This window comes from Camponotus vicinus, unplaced genomic scaffold, assembly GCF_025532165.1.
Source record: "Camponotus vicinus isolate PSW18456_S1 unplaced genomic scaffold, iyCamVici1.0 SCAF_2, whole genome shotgun sequence".
Taxonomy (NCBI): Eukaryota; Metazoa; Arthropoda; class Insecta; order Hymenoptera; family Formicidae; genus Camponotus; species Camponotus vicinus.
The window spans coordinates 16,931,509-16,954,599 of record NW_028141956.1 but is presented as its reverse complement, the minus strand read 5'-3'; the positions used below and the strand labels follow the sequence as shown (position 1 = coordinate 16,954,599).

At 27.8% G+C, this 23,091-nt stretch overlaps 2 protein-coding genes and 1 pseudogene across 4 annotated transcripts; 1 reads left to right on the top strand and 2 right to left on the bottom strand.

Moving 5' to 3' along the window:
- Positions 1-1,935: 1,935 nt before the first annotated feature.
- On the bottom strand, positions 1,936-11,741 carry LOC145966924 (aminopeptidase N-like; annotated as a pseudogene). Its single transcript, XR_014437239.1, has 12 exons — positions 11,657-11,741; positions 10,854-11,377; positions 9,696-10,151; positions 8,979-9,162; positions 8,478-8,634; positions 8,184-8,265; positions 7,293-7,672; positions 4,135-4,409; positions 3,736-3,926; positions 3,173-3,472; positions 3,030-3,099; positions 1,936-2,633 (listed from the first exon to the last, which is right to left on the bottom strand). The product of XR_014437239.1 is annotated as an aminopeptidase N-like (transcript).
- A 904-nt stretch (positions 11,742-12,645) lies between these two features.
- Positions 12,646-20,391, bottom strand: LOC145966825 (aminopeptidase N-like). Of its 2 annotated transcripts, none has more exons than XM_083091203.1 (12): positions 20,147-20,391; positions 19,324-19,847; positions 18,145-18,600; positions 17,428-17,611; positions 16,927-17,083; positions 16,633-16,714; positions 15,736-16,115; positions 14,941-15,215; positions 14,546-14,736; positions 14,073-14,357; positions 13,916-13,985; positions 12,646-13,526 (listed from the first exon to the last, which is right to left on the bottom strand). In XM_083091203.1, the coding sequence occupies exons 2-12, from the start codon at positions 19,824-19,826 to the stop codon at positions 13,389-13,391; spliced, it is 2,721 nt and encodes a 906-aa protein (XP_082947329.1). In that variant the 5' UTR covers positions 19,827-19,847; positions 20,147-20,391; the 3' UTR covers positions 12,646-13,388. The 2 variants fall into 2 exon arrangements, with proteins under 2 accessions (XP_082947329.1, XP_082947330.1); XM_083091204.1 differs by lacking the exon at positions 20,147-20,391 and having other exon boundaries at positions 12,654-13,526; positions 19,324-19,612; positions 19,680-19,759.
- Positions 20,392-21,284: 893 nt separating this feature from the next.
- On the top strand, positions 21,285-22,668 carry LOC145966380 (uncharacterized). The gene is made up of 2 exons (XM_083090433.1): positions 21,285-22,193; positions 22,293-22,668. The coding sequence occupies exons 1-2, from the start codon at positions 21,830-21,832 to the stop codon at positions 22,655-22,657; spliced, it is 729 nt and encodes a 242-aa protein (XP_082946559.1). The 5' UTR covers positions 21,285-21,829; the 3' UTR covers positions 22,658-22,668.
- The last annotated feature ends 423 nt before the right edge of the window (positions 22,669-23,091 follow it).

Below are 23,091 nucleotides of genomic sequence, written 5' to 3'. Positions count from 1 at the left end.
TATGATAGTAATTCGTGAGTAGTTATTTCTCTAATCTCTTTAAAAGTAATCCAAAAAGAGTATAATTATTTGATTACTACTGTCATTTGGTTATTTACTCTTTGACATGTCACATCCACCTCAACGGAAAAAACAAAAACTAGTTCGAGAAGAACTCATTGAACTGGAAGAAAATGAAAATGGCACTTCGAAGGCTATTTTCATTCCTTGTTTGAATGATTCTGGATCTTCTGATACAGATTCTGAATCTGATACGGAATCAGGCGCTTCCTCAAGTGGCATCAAAAAAGTCTTAATATTAGTCAAAGAATACCCTCAAATTTTTTCAGATTTTTTAAACGATTTTTCGAAAATTTCAATTTTCCCATTTTCTGGAAAATCAAAAATTTTCTTTTACGGTCCTGAAAAAATTTGAGGGTATTCTTTGACTAATATTAAGACTTTTTTGTTCTTAGAAAATTTTTCCTCAAGTCCATAGTTATCGAGAAAAAAATTACTGAAGTTTAAAACTAAAATTTGTTGTTTCGGACGCCATTTTGTCTAAATAAAAAATTTTTTTTAATTATGTATAGCCAATAACTTTTAGTTTTGGTGTCATGGACGCGATATTTATCGGTCTTAAGTATGTAGAAAAATGCAAATGCAAAAAAAAATTACCTCAAAAAAAAATTTCATCAAAAAATTTCTGTTTTTTTTTTAATTTACTATTTTTCCATAAAAAAACTCATTTTAGGGTCTTCTAACCACCACCATTCGAAAGAGCAACCTTCAAAACATAGGGAACAGTGGTTCCAAAATTTTTTTCGATCAAATGCATCGTACAGTGACTCTCTGAACTTTGGTACCGAAAAATGTCCGTTCAGGCGCTAATGGGTTAAAGTCACAGGGAAGGTCTGTTATTTTCGACCTCAACAAAGTTATATGGCATCGTTAAATATATTTATGTTGTTGTTTTCGCTTCGTTTTCAACTTTTAGTTTAAAACGGAGTCAAATAAACAATCAAAAAGTAACTGAAATATTAATATATTGCAATTATATAAGGCATGTAATGCGTTCCCTCGAAAGTTCATTTTTTTATATACATATTGAATAAATGCTTATATATATTCGAGCATAATGCATATGCAATCTACATGTAACAAACTTCATGGGATCGGTGTCACACATATGTTTTTTGGAAATTTTGAACAATGAAGCAAAATAAATTTTCTCGGTTTTATAGTAAATTAACAAATCCCTATTTGTAATTTAATTTTAATATCTCTCTTTCTCTCCTAAAAGGGAGAAAAGAATTAAGGGAGGAAGAAAAAGTTTGTCTTTTGGCAAGCGAAGAAGTAATTTGAAATTAATTATATGTTAAGAAATTTATCAAAAATTAGCAAGTAAAAGCCGGTAAAGCATTCGTGTTTAATGCATATATTGTAACGAACAATTATAAAATATGAAATATACTAATAACTAAAAGAAAAAGAAAGGTGTTCTTTTTCCTCTTCCTTGCGCTTCAATTATCATATCTTACTGGACCTTACTTGCCAATTTTTAAATAATTTTTTAAATATTTTTATTTAAATCAATTTTTTATTTTAATTTTTAATTTTGTGTGAAACTGACGCATAATCATTCGCATTTGACTCTTATTGCTCGCAAAAATTCAAATTTGTGTTTTCACATGTAAAGCCTTATTATTCTCTTGATTATTAACATTCATATTGAACATTTTGAAAACAATTGTAATAGCGTCACATTAATTGTCATAGTAATTTCCAAGTAAATTACAATCTATATAAAACTGTACAAGACTATATAAGATTTATAATGTTGAAAGGCTAAAAATAAATTAAGGCTATATAAATTAATAATTTCATGATTTTTTTAAGAGATCAACAAAAGTATATTTATTCTATATATTAACTTGCATATGGGTCAAATAATATCAACAAATATTATTTTATTTATAAACGCAAATTAATTCTTTATTTATAAATTTCTAAATATAAGACTGTAATAGCTGTTATTGTCGTGTTCGCTAGCAGAATAATTCAGCATGTGTTATATCGAATTATATAAAAAGAAACGTCTATTTCTCGTTACAGTTTAATATATCTTATGAAAAATTCATACATATGTATACATACATACATAGATATATGCATATATACAAATTATAATTATAATTCAATTTATTTATAATTACATATACATATATACAAATTATAATTATAATTCGATTTACTTATAATTTTATTATATTCATTCAGAGAGATCTATATTATATGTAACATAAAACATAATTTGAATAAAAGACAAAAGGAATAAAATTATGAAGAATATGGTCGGAAAACATTAAAGTAAGAAATATAAAATAATATATCTTATAAAACTTATTCTCAATTAAAAAACGGAAAGTTTCTGATAAGTTTTAAAATTAGTGTCATTAATAAATAAACATATATATGTATCCGTCTTGCAATTGTTACAGTTAATTATAATTGTTTTATAATTTTAATTTTTTTTTTATATTAGGTGGTTGAAATGAGGCAAATATGTCCAACTGTCCTTTGCGCTTCATTATTTTTTCTTGAACATATTTGAATACGTTCTCTTCAAATTCATTTCTTATAAATTGGCTTATCTGAAAGTATATTATATTTATATTAATTAGAAATTTATATAATGCAGTATTATGTAATAAAAATATGACACGACTTCAGTAAATATTTTAGCACTCTACATAAACTAATGTGCTAACTAAATTAATATAAAACATATAGAAAAATATATAATTATTGCTATTATTTGAAATAAATTCTCATCTTTTGTTTATATCATTTTACCAAATTTTTGAAAATACATTTATTACATATATTTAATAAAACTAAAAATATTTTTCCATTTAAATTATGAATTTTTGATAACAACTAGCATTCGATCGAAAAAATAAAGTATCTACAAATTTTGATAAAAGTAGAGATAAATAAATTTATATATAAATAAATGAAAATATAAAATTTAAAATAATAAAATTTACCTCATCAAGTTTTTCATTAGAATACACGTTGTTAATTATATTATTTAATGCCATATTCAAAGTGTACCTTCTGCAAAAAAATTAGAAGGTTTATAATAAATAAATACAAAAACCGATATATGTTTACAATTAATATAAAATACCTTGGGATAATTTTTTTATAATTTGTTAATATATAGTCGATCACTACATTATTCTTTGCGTGTTTCTTGATAATAGAAGTGTAAATTACATAGTAATCAAAATTTGGCATTATTGTATTTTTCGGTATAGATATGTTCAGGAAACTAATTATAATATCAGAATTTTCAGAGCAAAACAAGTACGTCAAAACCTTTCTGTCTGATGTATTTACATACACATCGTGTAACTTATCCCAAGTAGAAGCGTTTGCTTCCATCAAGCCGTTACAATATATCCATTCTTTTAAATTTGGAGAAATTCTATAACATATAATAAAAATAATCAATGTTCGTGTATGACACACACACACACACACACACACACACACACACACACACACACACACACACACACACACACACACACACACACACACACACACACACATATATATATATGTGTGTGAATATGTGTCTAAAATTCTAATAATTTGTTAAGTTATTAATTTATTAATTTATGTCATATGTATTTTGATAATAATTTATTAGAACTAATTAGAATTTAATGAATAGAATAAAATTACTTATCGGTTGTAGGATCTGTAAAATATTCATTCAGTTTAACAGTGGCCATTTTCTTGCATTCAGAATGACCGAAAGTACATGCCCATTTTAAAGCTTCGGTTCTTTTAAGTTTCATAAGATCATTCTCGGTAGGATCTTCTTCGTATCCTACGTTCTTAATAAGTCCTTCCAAAAGTTTGAGCATATATGACTAGAAAAATTATATAATAATATTAATTTTATATCGGTTTACAATTGATATGAACATATATCTTATGGAGATATACTAGATATACGTGTATGTATACAAAATCAAACACGCTCAAACACGTGCGCGTGCAGATACGTGTACATATATTCCTTCATCTTAAGTAATTATATTACTAATAAGTAATTTCAAATTATTATATGCTATTTACTTTGAGAAGTCCATTTCCTGGAACTTTGTAAATATCTTCCGTAAGTGTTAATATTTTAAACATAGAATACCACGGTATAAAGTCTGTTTCTTGCGATAGAAAACTATTAATATTCAGAAACATCATGATATCATGTTTATTTAGCATCATAAAATGATAGGCATCATCGATGATTTGAGCACGATTGAGTACATGGATTTTCGTATAATCGTCAGATTTAAGATAATCCACAATTTTTTGCCAAATGGAAGAATCGTAATTAACACGATAGTAGCCTATTGTCAAATAAATAATATTATAAATTACGCTAAAATTGATTAAATAATTAAATAATTTATTAAAAAGAAAATTTAATTTAATTTGATTTATATTTTTTATCAATGCACGCGAATATCTCGAAAAAGAGTTTTTTTAAAAACTCTTTTTCGAGATATTCGCGTGCATTGATTAAAATGATCTACCCTGTATATGTATATATATATACAGGGTGTCCGATTCCTGAGTGACCGAACGAAAAGTAGTAGTAGATTGGGTCAAACTGAGAAGAAAAGTCCTCTACCATTTTGCAAAATTCGCAATAATTATTAAAAAATAAGCAAAAATGTCTCGGTACATGAGAAGCGGTAAACCGCTTGTAGTGTGATTATTAAGTGATTAAACGAAAAGTGGTGATAGATTGGGTCAAACTGAAAAGAAAATTCCTGTACCATATTGCAAAATTCGCAATAATTATTAAGTTATAGGCAAAAATGTCTCAGAGTATAAGAAGCGGTAGACAGATCGCTTCTCATGCGCTGAGACATTTTTGCCTATAACTTAATAATTATTGCGAATTTTGCAAAATGGTAGAGGACTTGTCTTTCCAGTTTGACCCCATCTACCACCACTTTTCGTTTGATCACTCATTAATCGGATACTGCGAGCGATCTACCGCTTCTCATGCGCCGAAACATTTTTGCTTATTTCTTAATAATTATTGCGAATTTTGCAAAATAGTAGAGAACTTTTCTTCTCAATTTGATCCAATCTACCACTACTTTTCGTTTGGTCCCTCGGGAATCGGACACCCTGTATACAGGGTGAACCATTTTAATTAACGCACGCAATTATTTCGGAAACAAAGCATTTTAGAGAAAAATGTTTCAGACAAAAGTTTTATGGTTTCGAGGGGGCCATAAGATGGTACCATTGGTTTGACCTTGAAGAGTCATTTGAAGGTCACGTGAAGGTCACTTCAATTTTTTTTAATGGAACACCCTATATATTTTTGCACATTCTAGTAGCTTATCTCGAGAGCTTTCCAAAACACTATAATTAAGTACCTTTTCATTAAGTACTTTTTGAGTTATGAGGCTTGAAATAATTTCTTAATTTTACATAAACCGTAAAATATCTTGTAAAATATTCATTTTTCGATTATCTAACCTTAATACTTTTACGTACAAAATAATGAGAGGAATCAATTGGTGTAAAGAAAACACAAAGTTATTTTTAAGAAAAAATATGTAATTTGCAATTAACAATTCCATATTTTTTCTTAAAAACAACTATGTGTTTTCTTTACACCAATTGATTCCTCTCATTATTTTGTACATAAAAGTATTAAGGTAAGATAATCGAAAAATGAATATTTTACAAGATATTTTACGGTTTATGTAAAATTAAGAAATTATTTCAAGCCTCATAACTCAAAAAGTACTTAATGAAAAGGAACTTAATTATAGTGTTTTGGAAAGCTCTCGAGATAAGCTACTAGAATGTGCAAAAATATATAAGGTGTTCCATTAAAAAAAATTGAAGTGACCTTCACGTGACCTTCAAATGACTCTTCAAGGTCAAACCAATGGTACCATCTTATGGCACCCTCGAAACCATAAAACTTTTGTCTGAAACATTTTTCTCTAAAATGCTTTGTTTCCGAAATAATTGAGTGCGTTAATTAAAATGGCTCACCCTGTATATATATATATATATATACAGGGTAGACCATTTTAATCAATGCACGCGAATATCTCGAAAAAGAGTTTTTAAAAAAATGTTTCAGACAAAAGTTGTTTAACTCGAAGGAGGACATAAGATAGTGGCAAATATTTGATCTTGGATAATTGTTTGAAGGTCACATGAAGGTCACCTTTAATTTTTTAAATGGAACCACCTATTTTTTATTACGTATTCTTATAGCTTATCTCGAGAGCTTTCCAAAACACTATAATAAAGTATTTCTTCATTGAGTACTTTTCGAGTTATGAGGCTTGAAATAATTTCTTAATTTTACATAAACCATAAAATATCTATTTAAATATTCATTTTTCAATTATTTTACCTTAATACTTTTATGTACAAAATAATGAGTGGGATCAATTGGTGTAAAGAAAAAACATAGTTGTTTTTAAGAAAAAATATGTAATTTGCAATTAACAATTACATTTTTTTTTAACAACTATGTTTTTTCTTTACACCAATTGATTCCTCTCATTATTTTGTACATAAAAGTATTAAGGTAAGATAATCGAAAAATAAATATCTTACTAGATATTTTATGGTTTATGTAAAATTAAGAAATTATTTCAAGCCTCATAACTCGAAAAGTACTCAATGAAGAAATACTTTATTATAGTGTTTTGGAAAACTTTAGAGATAAGCTATAAGAATACGTAATAAAAAATAGGGGGGTTCCATTTAAAAAATTAAAGGTGACCTTCATGTGACCTTCAAACAATTATCCAAGGTCAAATATTTGCCACTATCTTATGTCCCCCTTCGAGTCAAACAACTTTTATCTGAAACATTTTTTTAAAAACTGCTTTTTGAGATATTCGCGTGTATTGATTAAAATGATCTACCCTGTATATATATGTGATACTTTTCTCTTATTTTAATATTTGTCACATTTATATATGCATGTTGAAAATTTATATTATACATTATAAACGTAAATATTATAAAGAGTATATATAAAATAAAAAATAAAAATAAAAATTTATAGATAATAAATAGAAATAAAAAATATGTAATAATAATGATGTGTAATAGTGATATGTAATAATGATAAATTATTAATTATTAATTTAATGATTACTGGTCTTTGTAAATAGAAAAGTAAATCCATATTTAAAAATTTACATTAAATTAATATTGTGTATATTAAAGATACTCACCCGTTTGTTGTAAATTGACAATAATCCAATCATTTGGATCAATTCCATCAATCGTTATATTTCAATCTTGCGGTTTTAGCCAATGAGTAGGTAAGGTATTAGAAAAATCAGGATTTGTTTGCGTAGCAAAAGTCAAAGGTATCCACCATTTATTATCATTGACGTTCTCACTTTCATTTTTCGGAACGAAATGTTTTAGCGTTATTATTATCTCATTGGTGTCTTTGTTTCGGGTCACATGAACTACAGGAAAATCCGATTGTTTTATCCAAGTATCCATTATCTCTTTCAATCTATAAGCATTATGCGGGACATCTGATGTATCTAGCACTGCCTGCAAAGCGTTCCATAAGTCGTCGGAAGTAGCCGAACTGAACTGACTAAATTGTAAAAGATAGAAGATAGATTTGTTAAGAGAATTATAATGCAATAAGTTATATAAGTATAGATAAATCCACAATTATTACTGTCGAATATATCTTATACCGAAGCATTCAAAATATAATAATAATTAATTTTTTTCATTTTGAAAAAGATTAGAAAAAATTTTGTAAAATTCTTAGTGATTATCTACAAACGCATGCTATTTTTATCATTTTATAAGTTATTGTTGTTTAAAAGTTTTAGTAACAAAATTTTTAATTTTCTGATAATTATTCAATTGTTGTGTTGTTTATTGAAAAGTGTAAAATATTGTTCACTTAGAAATGTAAAAAATAGTTTCATTTATATAGTGTTTTATAGATTTATTAGTGTTTGATAGATTTATTATATGAGCAATTTAACGATGAAAATAACGAGAAACATCAATTTAAACTTTTTACTTTTAAGTTGAATTACACTGAATTTCCGTAAAAAATTGCTACATAAAAAGATAAATATATTACTTACTGCGTATGCAAATATTTAATAAGACCATTTCGAAAAACCTCATCAGTAATTATATGTTGTAACATGCGCACTATAGCGGGTGCTGCAATGATAATAAATAAATACAAAAGCCGATATGTGATAAAATACATTAGCATCCATAAATTTGTGAACATAGCTAATAAAAGAGATTGATCATTGTAATAAAGAGTACATTTTAACAGTAAAAAATTTATTTTATTTTATTGTTTCTTTTAATTTAGATCATCTCATGTTCGGAAATTTGAGGATGATGATTTATTTACTCTATCTTACCCTTGCCGTAACTGGAATCAAAGAAGAGTGATTTAATTTCTTCGGGTCTATTAACTTCTAATATAATTGGGTTCACATTCATATCAATATCCTTGTGAAGAATTGTTCGCTGATCATGAACAACAAAGTATTCCATTATTCGTCAATCCTCGAACATCTGAAATATACATAAGTTTTAATTTCAATTAATTAAAATTGGATTGAAATTAAAAAATTCAATATTATAAATTAATAATAGAGTATCAGTTACTACGACATGTAATAATATCAATGTTTTTAGAGAAATCTGTTTTAAATCTGTTTTTAAATTCTTAATTAATCATAATCTAAAATTATTAGAGATTACTAAAGAGATTACTATTACTAGAGAGATACAATAGTTTTTCATACAGAAAATCATGAATGATTCAACTGTATTATATTATATTGAATTTAATAGAAGCGTTTTTGCGAAAGTGCTCATCTACATTCAAACAAAACTTGCAATAATGAACTACCTACCTCATTGAGAATATATATTTCGAAGTACGTCGCAAATCCTTCACTTAACCATATCTGAGACCACCATAATGGAGTGACTACATTACTAAGCCATTGATGCGCCATTTCATGTACTGTTGTCACTGCTACATCTATTTTATCAGGTATTGTATTGACACTTTCATTATATGCAAAGCTTCTTTCACTAAAAAATATTATATAAATGTTATGTTCATGTCAATATATTTTATAATGACGTAATCAAATTTAAAACATTTTATATATGTATATTTTTTAAATTTATATCATTTTCAACTTTGTATAATCCAAATTAATTCAATTATATTTTTATTCTTTCATGTATGTCTGTGTTTGCGCGCGCGGGTGCCTTTCCGCATTTATATACTTTTCATTTTAAAATTATTCATAAAAAAAATTTAATTTTGAATTCAATTTTAAATTACATACATAACCAAAAAATTTTTAAAACCGCGCTATTTATTAAAAAAAAAGTAATAATTTCTGTTATTTTAAGAAATGAAACAATAAATAATAATTATAATTTCCAGTAAAATAGATAATATATTCTTTCGTGAAAATCTATAGATATAATGTTCATAATATTAATTATAGAGAATTATTAATTTTGCAAAAGTTGAAAAAAATTTCAATTTATATGCCACAAGATATCTGAAATGCGTTATTCTATTGATATTTTTTTTAAATTGCATATATTACGCAAAAATAATAAGTCCCCAATTTTCCATAGCACTAGATATGAATCGCGGGAGTGCTACGAGATCCATTTTTGGAACTTTAGAGGTGCTGTTGGTATATTCTGTCAATAGCCTTTTAGATTTTTGAACAACTTCTTGTGCAAGTTTTATGTCCGGCACCAATTTCGATCTGCACCATAGATTAATGGTCTCATCTTCAGTAGGAACGCGAACGTAATCGGCCACTACAAACGCTACGAGATAGGTAGACATGATGGGAGTCGTATCAAAATGCGTCCATATCATGCCGTCTTTGTTACCATCGTCCAATTGATTCCGTATTGGCATATTGGATAGAACTGTATAATTTCGATGATGTTTTATGGAGATATCGAAAGTAGCTTTTAATGCTGGTTCGTCCCAACATGGGAACGCTCGTCGTGCATATGTTGGTTCAAAGTGCGTTGCAGCTAACCACCTATCACATTTCAATGATACGATTTTGATTATGGAATTTTCTATTACCATGAATGAGGATAAATAAGGATGAATGATTTAAATATGGAAACGCATAAATGTGATTCACGTTTGAACAATAGTACATAACACTTTTGTAAAGTTTAGAGACGCTATATATTATTAACATATATTAACACTACTAAATAAAGTAACGAAGTTTGTCAAAATTAATATATGTATTTTTTCGAAAATCTGTTAATGGCATTTTGTTACATTTTATTAAATAATTATACATTATTGAACGTAATTAAACATAATAATATACACAACCCTCTCAAAAATTTTCTTAAAATTTATATTTAAAATATTATTAGATTTATATTTAAGAAAAATTAGGACAAAATTTTACTTCGAAATTTTATGAAAAATTTAAAATATGAGAAAACATATTATTATATTAACAAGAGTGCACAATATTATGTAGACAAGTATTTGAAAATTGCATATATATACGCAATTATGAAAATATGATATTAAACACACACACACACACACAATTTTACATTAAATCATATATTTTATATAGTAGTTAAAGATCTTAGCATATTATAAAGACATGATGATGATAAAAATAGCAAATAAATAATAATAATAATAAGTAATTAAAAATAATAATATATATGGTATTAGAAAGAACTTTCAGTTACTGATATTTACTCACACATCATTTCCTTCCTCATTTATATATGATGATTTGAAAAAGCCTTCCAAGTCGTTATGTAGGGTACCAACATATCGTATTTTTAAAATATAATTTCCAGGTGATAGTTCATCATTAAAATTAAGAATTAAGATTTGCGTCAGATTGTCATAATTATACGTTGCCGGTGTATAAATAATATCATTGTTATCAAACAACGATGTCTGCGCATCATTTATTGTCAATTCCAAAACATGTAAACTCAAGTTTTGCGTTACATGAAGAATTGTGATGTTAACATTGGATTCTCCTTCAAAGGTAAAATTATCTTCCACAATGTACGGTATTAGCTTAATATTGTAATGTGCCGGAACTACATTATCTGGTAAACGGTAATTAATTGCCGAATCATTGCTTAAATCTTTATGAACAGGAATCGAATCTTTGCTTGAATCTTCATCATAGAGAATCGCTGTAGCAGTAAATATGAGGCCAATATTTATTAAAAATTTCAAAGTAGCCATGTCAAGTCTCCTTTCGAATATCTGAACAAAAATATTTTCTGAATAATAATAATATAATATAAACTGTAATTTTGCTTTTATATCTTATTTTATATTTTTCTAGTTTTAGAGAGGATAAGATCTTAGCATAAAAATTTTCTTATAAAGATGATGAAGGCAAAAGGAAATAATAGTAAAATAATAAAATAATAAAAAATAGATAATAATAATAAATAATAAATAAAGAAACAATACATATATTTTAGAAGGAATTTTCAAATTTTAATATCTACTTATATAACTGATTGCTATTTTACTTACGAGATGAAATTAAGACTGTGAACTTGTATCTTTCATTATTTGGTCTTCTCTGCTCATGATATCATCCGTTAGTGACGAACTCGAGGAAATTAAAGCCGGTTGTTGTTTAAAGTCACGGGGAAGGTCTGTTATTTTCGACCTCAACAAAATTATATGGCATCGTTAAATATATTTATGTTGTTGTTTTCGCTTCGTTTTCAACTTTGTAATTTAAAGCGGAGTCAAATAAACAATCAAAAAGTAACTGAAATATTAACATATTGCAATTATATAAGGCATGTAATGCGTTCCCTCGAAAGTTCATTTTTTTATATACATATTGAATAAATGCTTATATATATTCGAGCATAATGCATATGCAATTTACATCTAACAAACTTCATGGGATCGGTGTTATACATATGGTTTTTGGAAATTTTGGAACAATGCAGCAAAACAAATTTTCTTGGTTTTATAGTAAATTAACAAATCCCAATTTGTAATTTAATTTTAATATTTCTCTTTCTCTCCTAAAAGGGAGAAAAGATTTAAGGGAGGAAAAAAAAGTTTGTCTTTTGGCAAGCGAAAAAGTAATTTGAAATTAATTTTATGTTAAAAAATTTATCAAAAATTAGCAAGTAAAAGCCGGTAAGGCATTGGTGTTTAATGCATATATTGTAACGAACAATTATAAAATATGAAATATACTAATAATTAAAAGAAAAAGAAGGGTGTTCTTTTTCCTCTTCCTTGCGCTCCAATTATCATATCTTATTGGATCTTACTTGCCAATTTTTAAATAATTTTTTAAATATTTTTATTTAAATCAATTTTTTATTTTAATTTTTAATTTTGTGTAAAACTGACGCATAATCATTCGCATTTGACTCTTATTGCTCGCAAAAATTCAAATTTGTGTTTTCATATGTAAAGCCTTATTATTCTCTTGATTGTTAACATTCATACTGAACATTTTGAAAACAATTGTAATAGTGTCACATTAATTGTCATAGTGATTTGCAAGTAAATTACAATCTGTATAATACTGTACAAGACTGTATAAGATTTATAATGTTGAAAGGCTAAAAATAAATTAAAACTATATGAATTAATAATTTCATGATTTTTTTAAGAGATCAACAAAAGTATATTTATTCTATATATTAACTTGCATATGGGTCAAATAATATCAACAAATATTATGTTATTTATAAACGCAAATTAATTTTTTATTTATAAATTTCTAAATATAAGACTGTAATAGCTGTTATTGTCGTGTTCGTTAGCAGAATGATTCAGCATGTGTTACATCGAATTATATAAAAAGAAACGTCTATTTCTCGTTACAGTTTAATATATCTTATGAAAAATTCATACATATGTATACATACATACATAGATATATGCATATATACAAATTATAATTATAATTCAATTTACTTATAATTACATATACATATATACAAATTATAATTATAATTCGATTTACTTATAATTTTATTATATTCAGTCAGAGAGATCTATATTATATGTAACATGAAACATAATTTGAATAAAAGACAAAAGGAATAAAATTATGAAGAATAAGGTTAGAAAAATATTAAAGTGAAAAATATAAAATAATATATCTTATAAAACTTATTCTCTATTGAAAAACGGAAAGTTTCTGACAAGTTTTAAAATTAATATCAGAAATAAATAAACATATACATAAGTATACGTCTTGCAATTGTTATAATTAATTATAATTATTTTATAATTTTAATTTCTCTTTTATATTAGGTGGTTGAAATGAGGCAAATGTATCTAACAGTCCCTTGCGTTCTGTTATCTTGTCTTGAACATCTTTGAATACTTTCTCTTCAAATTCATTTCTTACAAATTCGCTTATCTGAAAATAATTTATATTTATCCTTATTACAAATTTAAGGTCGTATTATGTAATAAAAGCATGATACGACAACTTCAGTTAAATTTCATCATTCTATATAAAACTAATGTGCTAACAAATCAATGTAAAACATATAGAAAAATATATAATTATTACTATTGTTTGAAATAAATTTTCGCCTTTTTGTATCATTTCATCAAATCTTTGAAAATACATTTAATGTATTTATTAAATAAAACTAAAAATATTTTTCTATTTTAATTATAAAATTTTAATAACAATAGCATTCTATCGAAAAATTATAAAATCTACAATTTAGTATAAAAATGGAGTAAATAAATTTAAATATAAATAAATAAAAATGTAAAATTTAGAATAATAAAACTTACCTCGTCAAGTTTTTCTTTAGAATACACATTGTTAATTATATCATTTAATGCACTATTTGCATCGTTGGATCTGCAAAGAATTAAAAGATTTATAATGAATAAATATAAAAACTATAATATGTGTTTACAATTAATATTAAATATGTTATTAAAATACCTTGGGAATACTTTTTTAAAATTTGTTAATACATAGTCCATTACTACATTATTCTTAGCATGTTTCTTGATAATAGAAGAATAAAGTCCATAGTAATCAAAATCTATATTTTTCGGTATAGACATGTTCAAGAAATTAATTATAAAATCAGAATTTTCAGAGCAAACCAATGACATTAAAACTTCTTCATCGGATTTATTTACAAATATATCGTATAACTTATTCAAAATAGATGCTTCCATCAAGCCATTACAATACATCCATTCTTTTAAATTTGGCGAAACTCTATAACATATAATAAAAAAAATCGACGTATATGTATACACACACACACACGCGCGCGCATATATATATATGAATGTGAATATGTGTCTAAAATCCTAATAACTTATGAAGTAAATAAGATTATGTCATATGTATTTTATATTAATTTAATAGGAATAAATAAAATTTAATGAATAGAATAAAATTACCTATGTGTTTTAGGATCTGTGAGATATTCATTCAGTTTAACAGTGGCCATTCTCTTGCATTCGGAATGACCGAAAGTACATGCCCATTCTAAAGCTACAGTTCTTTTAAGTTTCATAAGATCATTCTCGGTAGGATCTTCTTCGTATCCTACGTTCTTAATAAGTCCTTCCAAAAGTTTAAGCATATATGACTAGAAAAATTATATATTAATATTAATTTTATATATCGGTTTACAATTGATATTAACATATATCTTATGGACTAGATGTACGTGTATGTACACAAAATCACACACGCTCAAACACGCGCGCGTGCATATACATGTACGTATATTTCTTCATATTAAGTAATTATATTACTAATAAGTAATTTCAAGTTATTATATGCTATTTACTTTGAGAGGTTCATTTTCTGGAACTTTGTAAATATCTTCCGTAAGTTTTAATATTTTAAACATAGAATACCACGGTATAAAGTCTGTTTCTTGCGATAGATAACTAATAATATTCAGAAACATCATCATATCATGTTTATTTAGCATCATAAAATGATAGGCGTCATCGATGATTTGAGCACGATTGAGTACATGGATTTTCGTATAATTGTCAGATTTAAGATAATCCACAATTTTTTGCCAAATGGAAGAATCGTAATTAACACGATAGTATCCTATTGTCAAATTAAATAATATTATAAATTATGCTAAAATTTATTAAATAATTAAATAATTTATTAAAAAGAAAATTTAATTTAATTTGATTTATATTTTTTAATAAATTATGTGTGTGTGTGTGTGTGTGTGTGTGTGTGTGTGTGTGTGTGTGTGTGTGTGTGTGTGTGTGTGTGTGTGTGTGTGTGTGTGTGTGTGTGTGTGTGTGTGTGGGATACTTTTCTCTTATTTTAATATTTGTCACATTTATATATGCATGTTGAAAATTTATATTATAAATTATAAACGTAAATATTATAAAGAGTATATATGAAATAAAAAATAAAAAATAAAAATAAAAATTTATAAATAATAAATAGAAATAAAAAATATGTAATAATGATGTGTAATAATGATATGTAATAATGATAAATTATTAATTATAAATTTAATGATTATACTGGTCTTCATAAATAGAAAAGTAAATCCGTATTTAAAAATTTACATTAATTTAATACCATGTATATTAAAGATACTCACCCGTTTGTTGTAAATTGACAATAATCCAATCATTTGGATCAATTCCATCAATCGTTATATTTCGATCTTGCGGTTTTAGCCAATGAGTAGGTAAGGTATTAGAAAAATCAGGATTTGTTTGCGTAGCAAAAGTCAAAGGTATCCACCATTTATTATCATTGACGTTCTCACTTTCATTTTTCGGAACGAAATGTTTTTGCGTTATTATTATCTCATTGGTGTCTTTGTTTCGGGTCACATGAACTACAGGAAAATCCGATTGTTTTATCCAAGTATCCATTATCTCTTTCAATCTATAAGCATTATGCGGGACATCTGATGTATCTAGCACTGCCTGCAAAGCGTTCCATAAGTCGTCGGAAGTAGCCGAACTGAACTGACTAAATTGTAAAAGATAGAAGATAGATTTGTTAAGAGAATTATAATGCAATAAGTTATATAAGTATAGATAAATCCACAATTATTACTGTCGAATATATCTTATACCGAAGCATTCAAAATATAATAATGATTAATTTTTTTCATTTTGAAAAAGATTAGAAAAAATTTTGTAAAATTCTTAGTGATTATCTGCAAACGCATGCTATTTTTATCATTTTATAAGTTATTGTTGTTTAAAAGTTTTAGTAACAAAATTTTTAATTTTCTGATAATTATTCAATTGTTGTGTTGTTTATTGAAAAATGTAAAATATTGTTCACTTAGAAATGTAAAAAATAGTTTCATTTATATAGTGTTTTATAGATTTATTAGTGTTTGATAGATTTATTATATGAGCAATTTAACGATGAAAATAACGAGAAACATCAATTTAAACTTTTTACTTTTAAGTTGAATTACTATTACACTGAATTTCCGTAAAAAATTGCTACATAAAAAGATAAATATATTACTTACTGCGTATGCAAATATTTAATAAGACCATTTCGAAAAACCTCATCAGTAATTATATGTTGTAACATGCGCACTATAGCGGGTGCTGCAATGATAATAAATAAATACAAAAGCCGATATGTGATAAAATACATTAGCATCCATAAATTTGTGAACATAGCTAATAAAAGAGATTGATCATTGTAATAAAGAGTACATTTTAACAGTAAAAAATTTATTTTATTTTATTGTTTCTTTTAATTTAGATCATCTCATGTTCGGAAATTTGAGGATGATGATTTATTTACTCTATCTTACCCTTGCCGTAACTGGAATCAAAGAAGAGTGATTTAATTTCTTCGGGTCTATTAACTTCTAATATAATTGGGTTCACATTCATATCAATATCCTTGTGAAGAATTGTTCGCTGATCATGAACAACAAAGTATTCCATTATTCGCCAATCCTCGAACATCTGAAATATACATAAGTTTTAATTTCAATTAATTAAAATTGGATTGAAATTAAAAAATTCAATATTATAAATTAATAATAGAGTATCAGTTACTACGACATGTAATAATATCAATGTTTTTAGAGAAATCTGTTTTAAATCTGTTTTTAAATTCTTAATTAATCATAATCTAAAATTATTAGAGATTACTAAAGAGATTACTATTACTAGAGAGATACAATAGTTTTTCATACAGAAAATCATGAATGATTCAACTGTATTATATTATATTGAATTTAATAGAAGCGTTTTTGCGAAAGTGCTCATCTACATTCAAACAAAACTTGCAATAATGAACTACCTACCTCATTGAGAATATATATTTCGAAGTACGTCGCAAATCCTTCACTTAACCATATCTGAGACCACCATAATGGAGTGACTACATTACTAAGCCATTGATGCGCCATTTCATGTACTGTTGTCACTGCTACATCTATTTTATCAGGTATTGTATTGACACTTTCATTATATGCAAAGCTTCTTTCACTAAAAAATATTATATAAATGTTATGTTCATGTCAATATATTTTATAATGACGTAATCAAATTTAAAACATTTTATATATGTATATTTTTTAAATTTATATCATTTTCAACTTTGTATAATCCAAATTAATTCAATTATATTTTTATTCTTTCATGTATGTCTGTGTTTGCGCGCGCGGGTGCCTTTCCGCATTTATATACTTTTCATTTTAAAATTATTCATAAAAAAAATTTAATTTTGAATTCAATTTTAAATTACATACATAACCAAAAAATTTTTAAAACCGCGCTATTTATTAAAAAAAAAGTAATAATTTCTGTTATTTTAAGAAATGAAACAATAAATAATAATTATAATTTCCAGTAAAATAGATAATATATTCTTTCGTGAAAATCTATAGATATAATGTTCATAATATTAATTATAGAGAATTATTAATTTTGCAAAAGTTGAAAAAAATTTCAATTTATATGCCACAAGATATCTGAAATGCGTTATTCTATTGATATTTTTTTTAAATTGCATATATTACGCAAAAATAATAAGTCCCCAATTTTCCATAGCACTAGATATGAATCGCGGGAGTGCTACGAGATCCATTTTTGGAACTTTAGAGGTGCTGTTGGTATATTCTGTCAATAGCCTTTTAGATTTTTGAACAACTTCTTGTGCAAGTTTTATGTCCGGCACCAATTTCGATCTGCACCATAGATTAATGGTCTCATCTTCAGTAGGAACGCGAACGTAATCGGCCACTACAAACGCTACGAGATAGGTAGACATGATGGGAGTCGTATCAAAATGCGTCCATATCATGCCGTCTTTGTTACCATCGTCCAATTGATTCCGTATTGGCATATTGGATAGAACTGTATAATTTCGATGATGTTTTATGGAGATATCGAAAGTAGCTTTTAATGCTGGTTCGTCCCAACATGGGAACGCTCGTCGTGCATATGTTGGTTCAAAGTGCGTTGCAGCTAACCACCTATCACATTTCAATGATACGATTTTGATTATGGAATTTTCTATTACCATGAATGAGGATAAATAAGGATGAATGATTTAAATATGGAAACGCATAAATGTGATTCACGTTTGAACAATAGTACATAACACTTTTGTAAAGTTTAGAGACGCTATATATTATTAACATATATTAACACTACTAAATAAAGTAACGAAGTTTGTCAAAATTAATATATGTATTTTTTCGAAAATCTGTTAATGGCATTTTGTTACATTTTATTAAATAATTATACATTATTGAACGTAATTAAACATAATAATATACACAACCCTCTCAAAAATTTTCTTAAAATTTATATTTAAAATATTATTAGATTTATATTTAAAAAGAAATTAGGACAAAATTTTACTTCGAAGCTTTAAGAAAAATTTAAAATATAAGAAAACATATTATTATATTAACAAGAATGCACAATATTATGTAGACAAGTATTTAAAAATTGCATATATATATATATATATATATATATATATATATATACGCAATTATGAAAATATGATATTAAACACACACACAATATCACATTAAATCATATATTTTATATAGTAGTTAAAGATCTTAGCATATTATAAAGACATGATGATGATAAAAGTAGCAAATAAATAATAATAATAATAAATAATTAAAAATAATAATATATATGATATTAGAAAGAACTTTCAGAAACTGACATTTACTTACGCATCATTTCCTTCCTCATTTATATAAGATGATATGAAAAAGCCTTCCAAGTCGTTATGTAGGATACCAACATATCGCATTTTCAAAATATAATTTCCAGGTGACAGTTCATCATTGAAATTAAGAACTAAGATTTGTGTTAGATTGTCATAATTATACGTTGTCGGTGTATAGATAATACCATTGTTATCAAACAACGATGTCTCGGCTTCGTTTATTGTCAATTCCAAAACGTGTAAACTCAAGTTTTGCGTTACATGACGAATTCTGATGTTAACATTGGATTCTCCTTCAAAGGTAAAATTATTTTCCTCAATGTACGGTATTAGCTTAATATTGTAATGTACCGGAATTACATTATCTGGTAAACGGTAATTAATCGCCGAATCATTGCTTGAATCTTCCTGAACAGGAATCAAATCGTTGCTTGAATCTTCATCATAGAGAATCGCTGTAGCAGTAAATATGAGGCCAATATTTATTAAACATTTCAAAATAGCCATGTCAAGTCTCCTTTCGAATATCTGTACAAAAATATTTTCAGAATAATAATAATATAATATAATATAAACTGTAATTTTGCTTTTATATTTTATTTTATATGAGTTTTAGAGAGCATAAGATGTTAGCATAAAGATCTTATTATAACGATGATGAAGGCAAAAGGAAATAATAGTAAAATAGTAAAATAATAAAATAGATAATAGTAATAAATAATAAATAAAGAAACAATACATATAATATTTAAAAAAAAACTTTCAAATTTTAATATCTAATTTTAATATCTAATAATACTTATATAACTGATTGCTATTTTACTTACGAGATGAAATTAAGACTGTGAACTTGTATTTTCTCTTATTTGGTCTTCTCTGCTCAAGATATCATCCGTTAGTGACGAACTCGAGGAAATTGAAGCCGTTTGCTGTTTAAAGTCACGGGGAAGGTCTGTTATTTTCGACCTCAACAAAGTTATATAGCATCGTTAAATATATTTATGTTGTTGTTTTCGTTTCGTTTTCAACTTTGTAGTTTAAAACGGAATCAATTATACAATCAAAAAGTAACTGAAATATTAATATGTTGCAATTATATAAGGCATGTAATGTGTTCCCTCGAAAGTTCATTTTTTTATATACATATTGAATATATGCTTATATATGTTCGAGCATAATGCATATGCAATCTACATCATTGACATCTGAATAGATAGACGGAGCATTAGCTATCGATTAGGACGAGGGGGGTTTTGATATTCGCGGTAAGGGAGGACTCTATGAACTTCGGTTGAATTCGGTTATTCCCGATAATAATCGGTTAATAATTCGACTCCAATCATTGACATCAAAGTTCAGCTCACATGTATTGTGCGAAGTTGTGTTGTGACTAATGTCATATTATTTTTATATTTATTATTTTTAAATTTATATATATTTAATATTGTTTAATATATATGATATATATATTTATTTCTTTATTTCTTTATTTATTAAATAATATATATACATAATATTATATATATGTGTATATACATATATATATATATATATATATATATTTTTTTTTTATATATTATTTAATATTATTATATATTTTCATATTATTTTTATATTTAACGGCGTTAGCGATTTTCTCTAAATAAACACTTTAAACATTTCTGTGAAAATCTAGTTGAGAATCGATGATGTCAATGGAATCGTCATGTAATGTCAAATTGTGCCGAATATAATCGAACGTTGACGGATTTAACCGAAGTTCATGCACTCCCCCCTTACTGCATTTATCAGTTACCCCTCTCAAAAGGCTCCGTCTATCTATTCAGATGTCAATGATCTATATGTAACAAACTTCATGGGATCGGTGTCACACATGTGAGATGAACGCTATACCAAAGAAAACCCAAATCACCCGCCAAGATTATTGCAAGGCACAGGACCCTGGTGCGTTACGGAAGGCGAGGGCGCTAGCGAGGCGAAGGAGTGCACGCGTGAATGTGAGCGAGCGTATGTGAGAGAGTAACGTGGCGTCTGCCCGACCACGCAGTTAGAACGCATGCATGAAAGTGAGCGGGCGCATGCATGGGGTGAGCGAGCACATGTGAGGGAGTAGCGTGGCGTCGGTCCGGCCGCACAGTTTAAGTGTATCTTTATCAAATAAAATATGTTCTCATTAAGTCCGAGTACATAACTATTGTCGCACGGCACCTTACAAAATCAGAAGTGAGATTAGGACGCGAGCGCACGAAAGGAAACGTAAGAAACTCGAAGAAATTGCATCAGCCATCTTCCGTTATTGGTTGAGTCGTAACGTGAGAGACACGTGCTATCGTTACACATTTAGAAAAAATCCGAAAAACGGCCAGCGAACGAAACGAAATCACAATGGATCCGAAGAAGTTTTCAATAGCTCACTTAAGGCCGAATTACGAAGACGAGGCTTGCCGGTGTACGGACGCAAGATAGATTTCATCGCGCGTCTGAATAAAGACGACCCGAGTGGCACATGGATGAATTCCGTTGTTTGCGCCGAGGACCCGACGACCGCCTCAGACAAAGATCTGTCAGACGAGGAAGTAGCGTTGACCGCAGACGAAGAAGAAGATAACGGTAACGAAGAAAGAACAATAGAAGACTCAAGAGAAAACAGAAATCGTGACCGCCGAAATAGCGATGAATTAGAGCGCCGATATCGCGACATGCAACTCGAATTTGAGCGTCGTGAAAACGAACTCTTGAGAAGAGAGTTAGAAATCGCTAGACGGGAGAACGAACAACTACGAAGAGCCACACCATCTGTAGCCGAGGGGGCACGCCGAACAGAAAACATCACCGCCATGTTGGAACTAGTGGGATTCTTCGACGGAAGTGCAGGTACGTTTAGAAAATGGGAGCAACAAGTCCGTCAACTGTGTGCGACCTATCATCTCGACGATAACCGTGCTAAACTACTTGTTAGCAACAAATTAAAAGGAAAAGCGAAGAGTTGGTTTCAGGCAGAAAACACGATCGCCATGACTCTCGATGAAATAATGGACGGCTTCCGGAAAATGTATGATCATCGTCCGTTACGTGTAGCCCTGAGGAAGAAATTCGAGACAAGAGAGTGGAAACCATCTGAGAATTTCGCAGATTATTTTCACGATAAAATAATCTTGGCGAAAGACGTTCCTATCGACGGAGAAGAAATGGTCGATTATTTAATCGGTGGCATTCCGAGCGACCATCTGCAAGACCTAGCACGAATGAAGGAGTTCCAGAAGAAGGAAGATATGTTACAAGCCTTTGAGAAGGTATCATTGCGAACGCCGGTGAAAAACAATACGAAACGAGATTAACGATCGACGGGCAAGCACGATGCAAAATCAGCTGATTCACAAAAGGATAGTGAGAAAAAAGGAGAAAATCAAACAAAAAACGACGAAGGAAAACAAAAAAATCCTCGTTGTTATAACTGTAACAAACTAGGGCACATCGCTTCTGACTGCCGCCAACCTAAGCGCGAGAAGGGCTTGTGCTTCAAGTGTGGTGAGATGGGCCACATATCCAAGGACTGTCCAACGAAGACTACGTCATCAACGGAAGTTGCAGTTGTCAATGAAGAGGAGAATCAAGTCTGCTCCATCTTCGGCTGCACGGAGGACGAAGAGACATTTTTTAAGGACGTCGACTACTAAGTAAACTGTTCTGATACAAATCATAAGATTAGATTAAACACGCTAATGGACTCGGGTAGTAAAGTCAGTTTCATAAAAGAGAGTTTCGTGTTGAA

Coding starts and splice junctions, on each gene's coding strand:
- LOC145966825 (XM_083091203.1), bottom strand. CDS start 19,826: ATGGCTATTTTGAAATGTTTAATAAATATTGGCCTCATATTTACTGCT. Junction 13,986..14,072: donor TTTAAAAAAGTATTCCCAAG/GTATTTTAATAA, acceptor AATTCTTTGCAG/ATCCAACGATGCAAATAGTG. Junction 13,527..13,915: donor CTAAAGAAAAACTTGACGAG/GTAAGTTTTATT, acceptor AATTATTTTCAG/ATAAGCGAATTTGTAAGAAA.
- LOC145966380 (XM_083090433.1), top strand. CDS start 21,830: ATGAATTCCGTTGTTTGCGCCGAGGACCCGACGACCGCCTCAGACAAA. Junction 22,194..22,292: donor ATTCTTCGACGGAAGTGCAG/GTACGTTTAGAA, acceptor ACAAATTAAAAG/GAAAAGCGAAGAGTTGGTTT.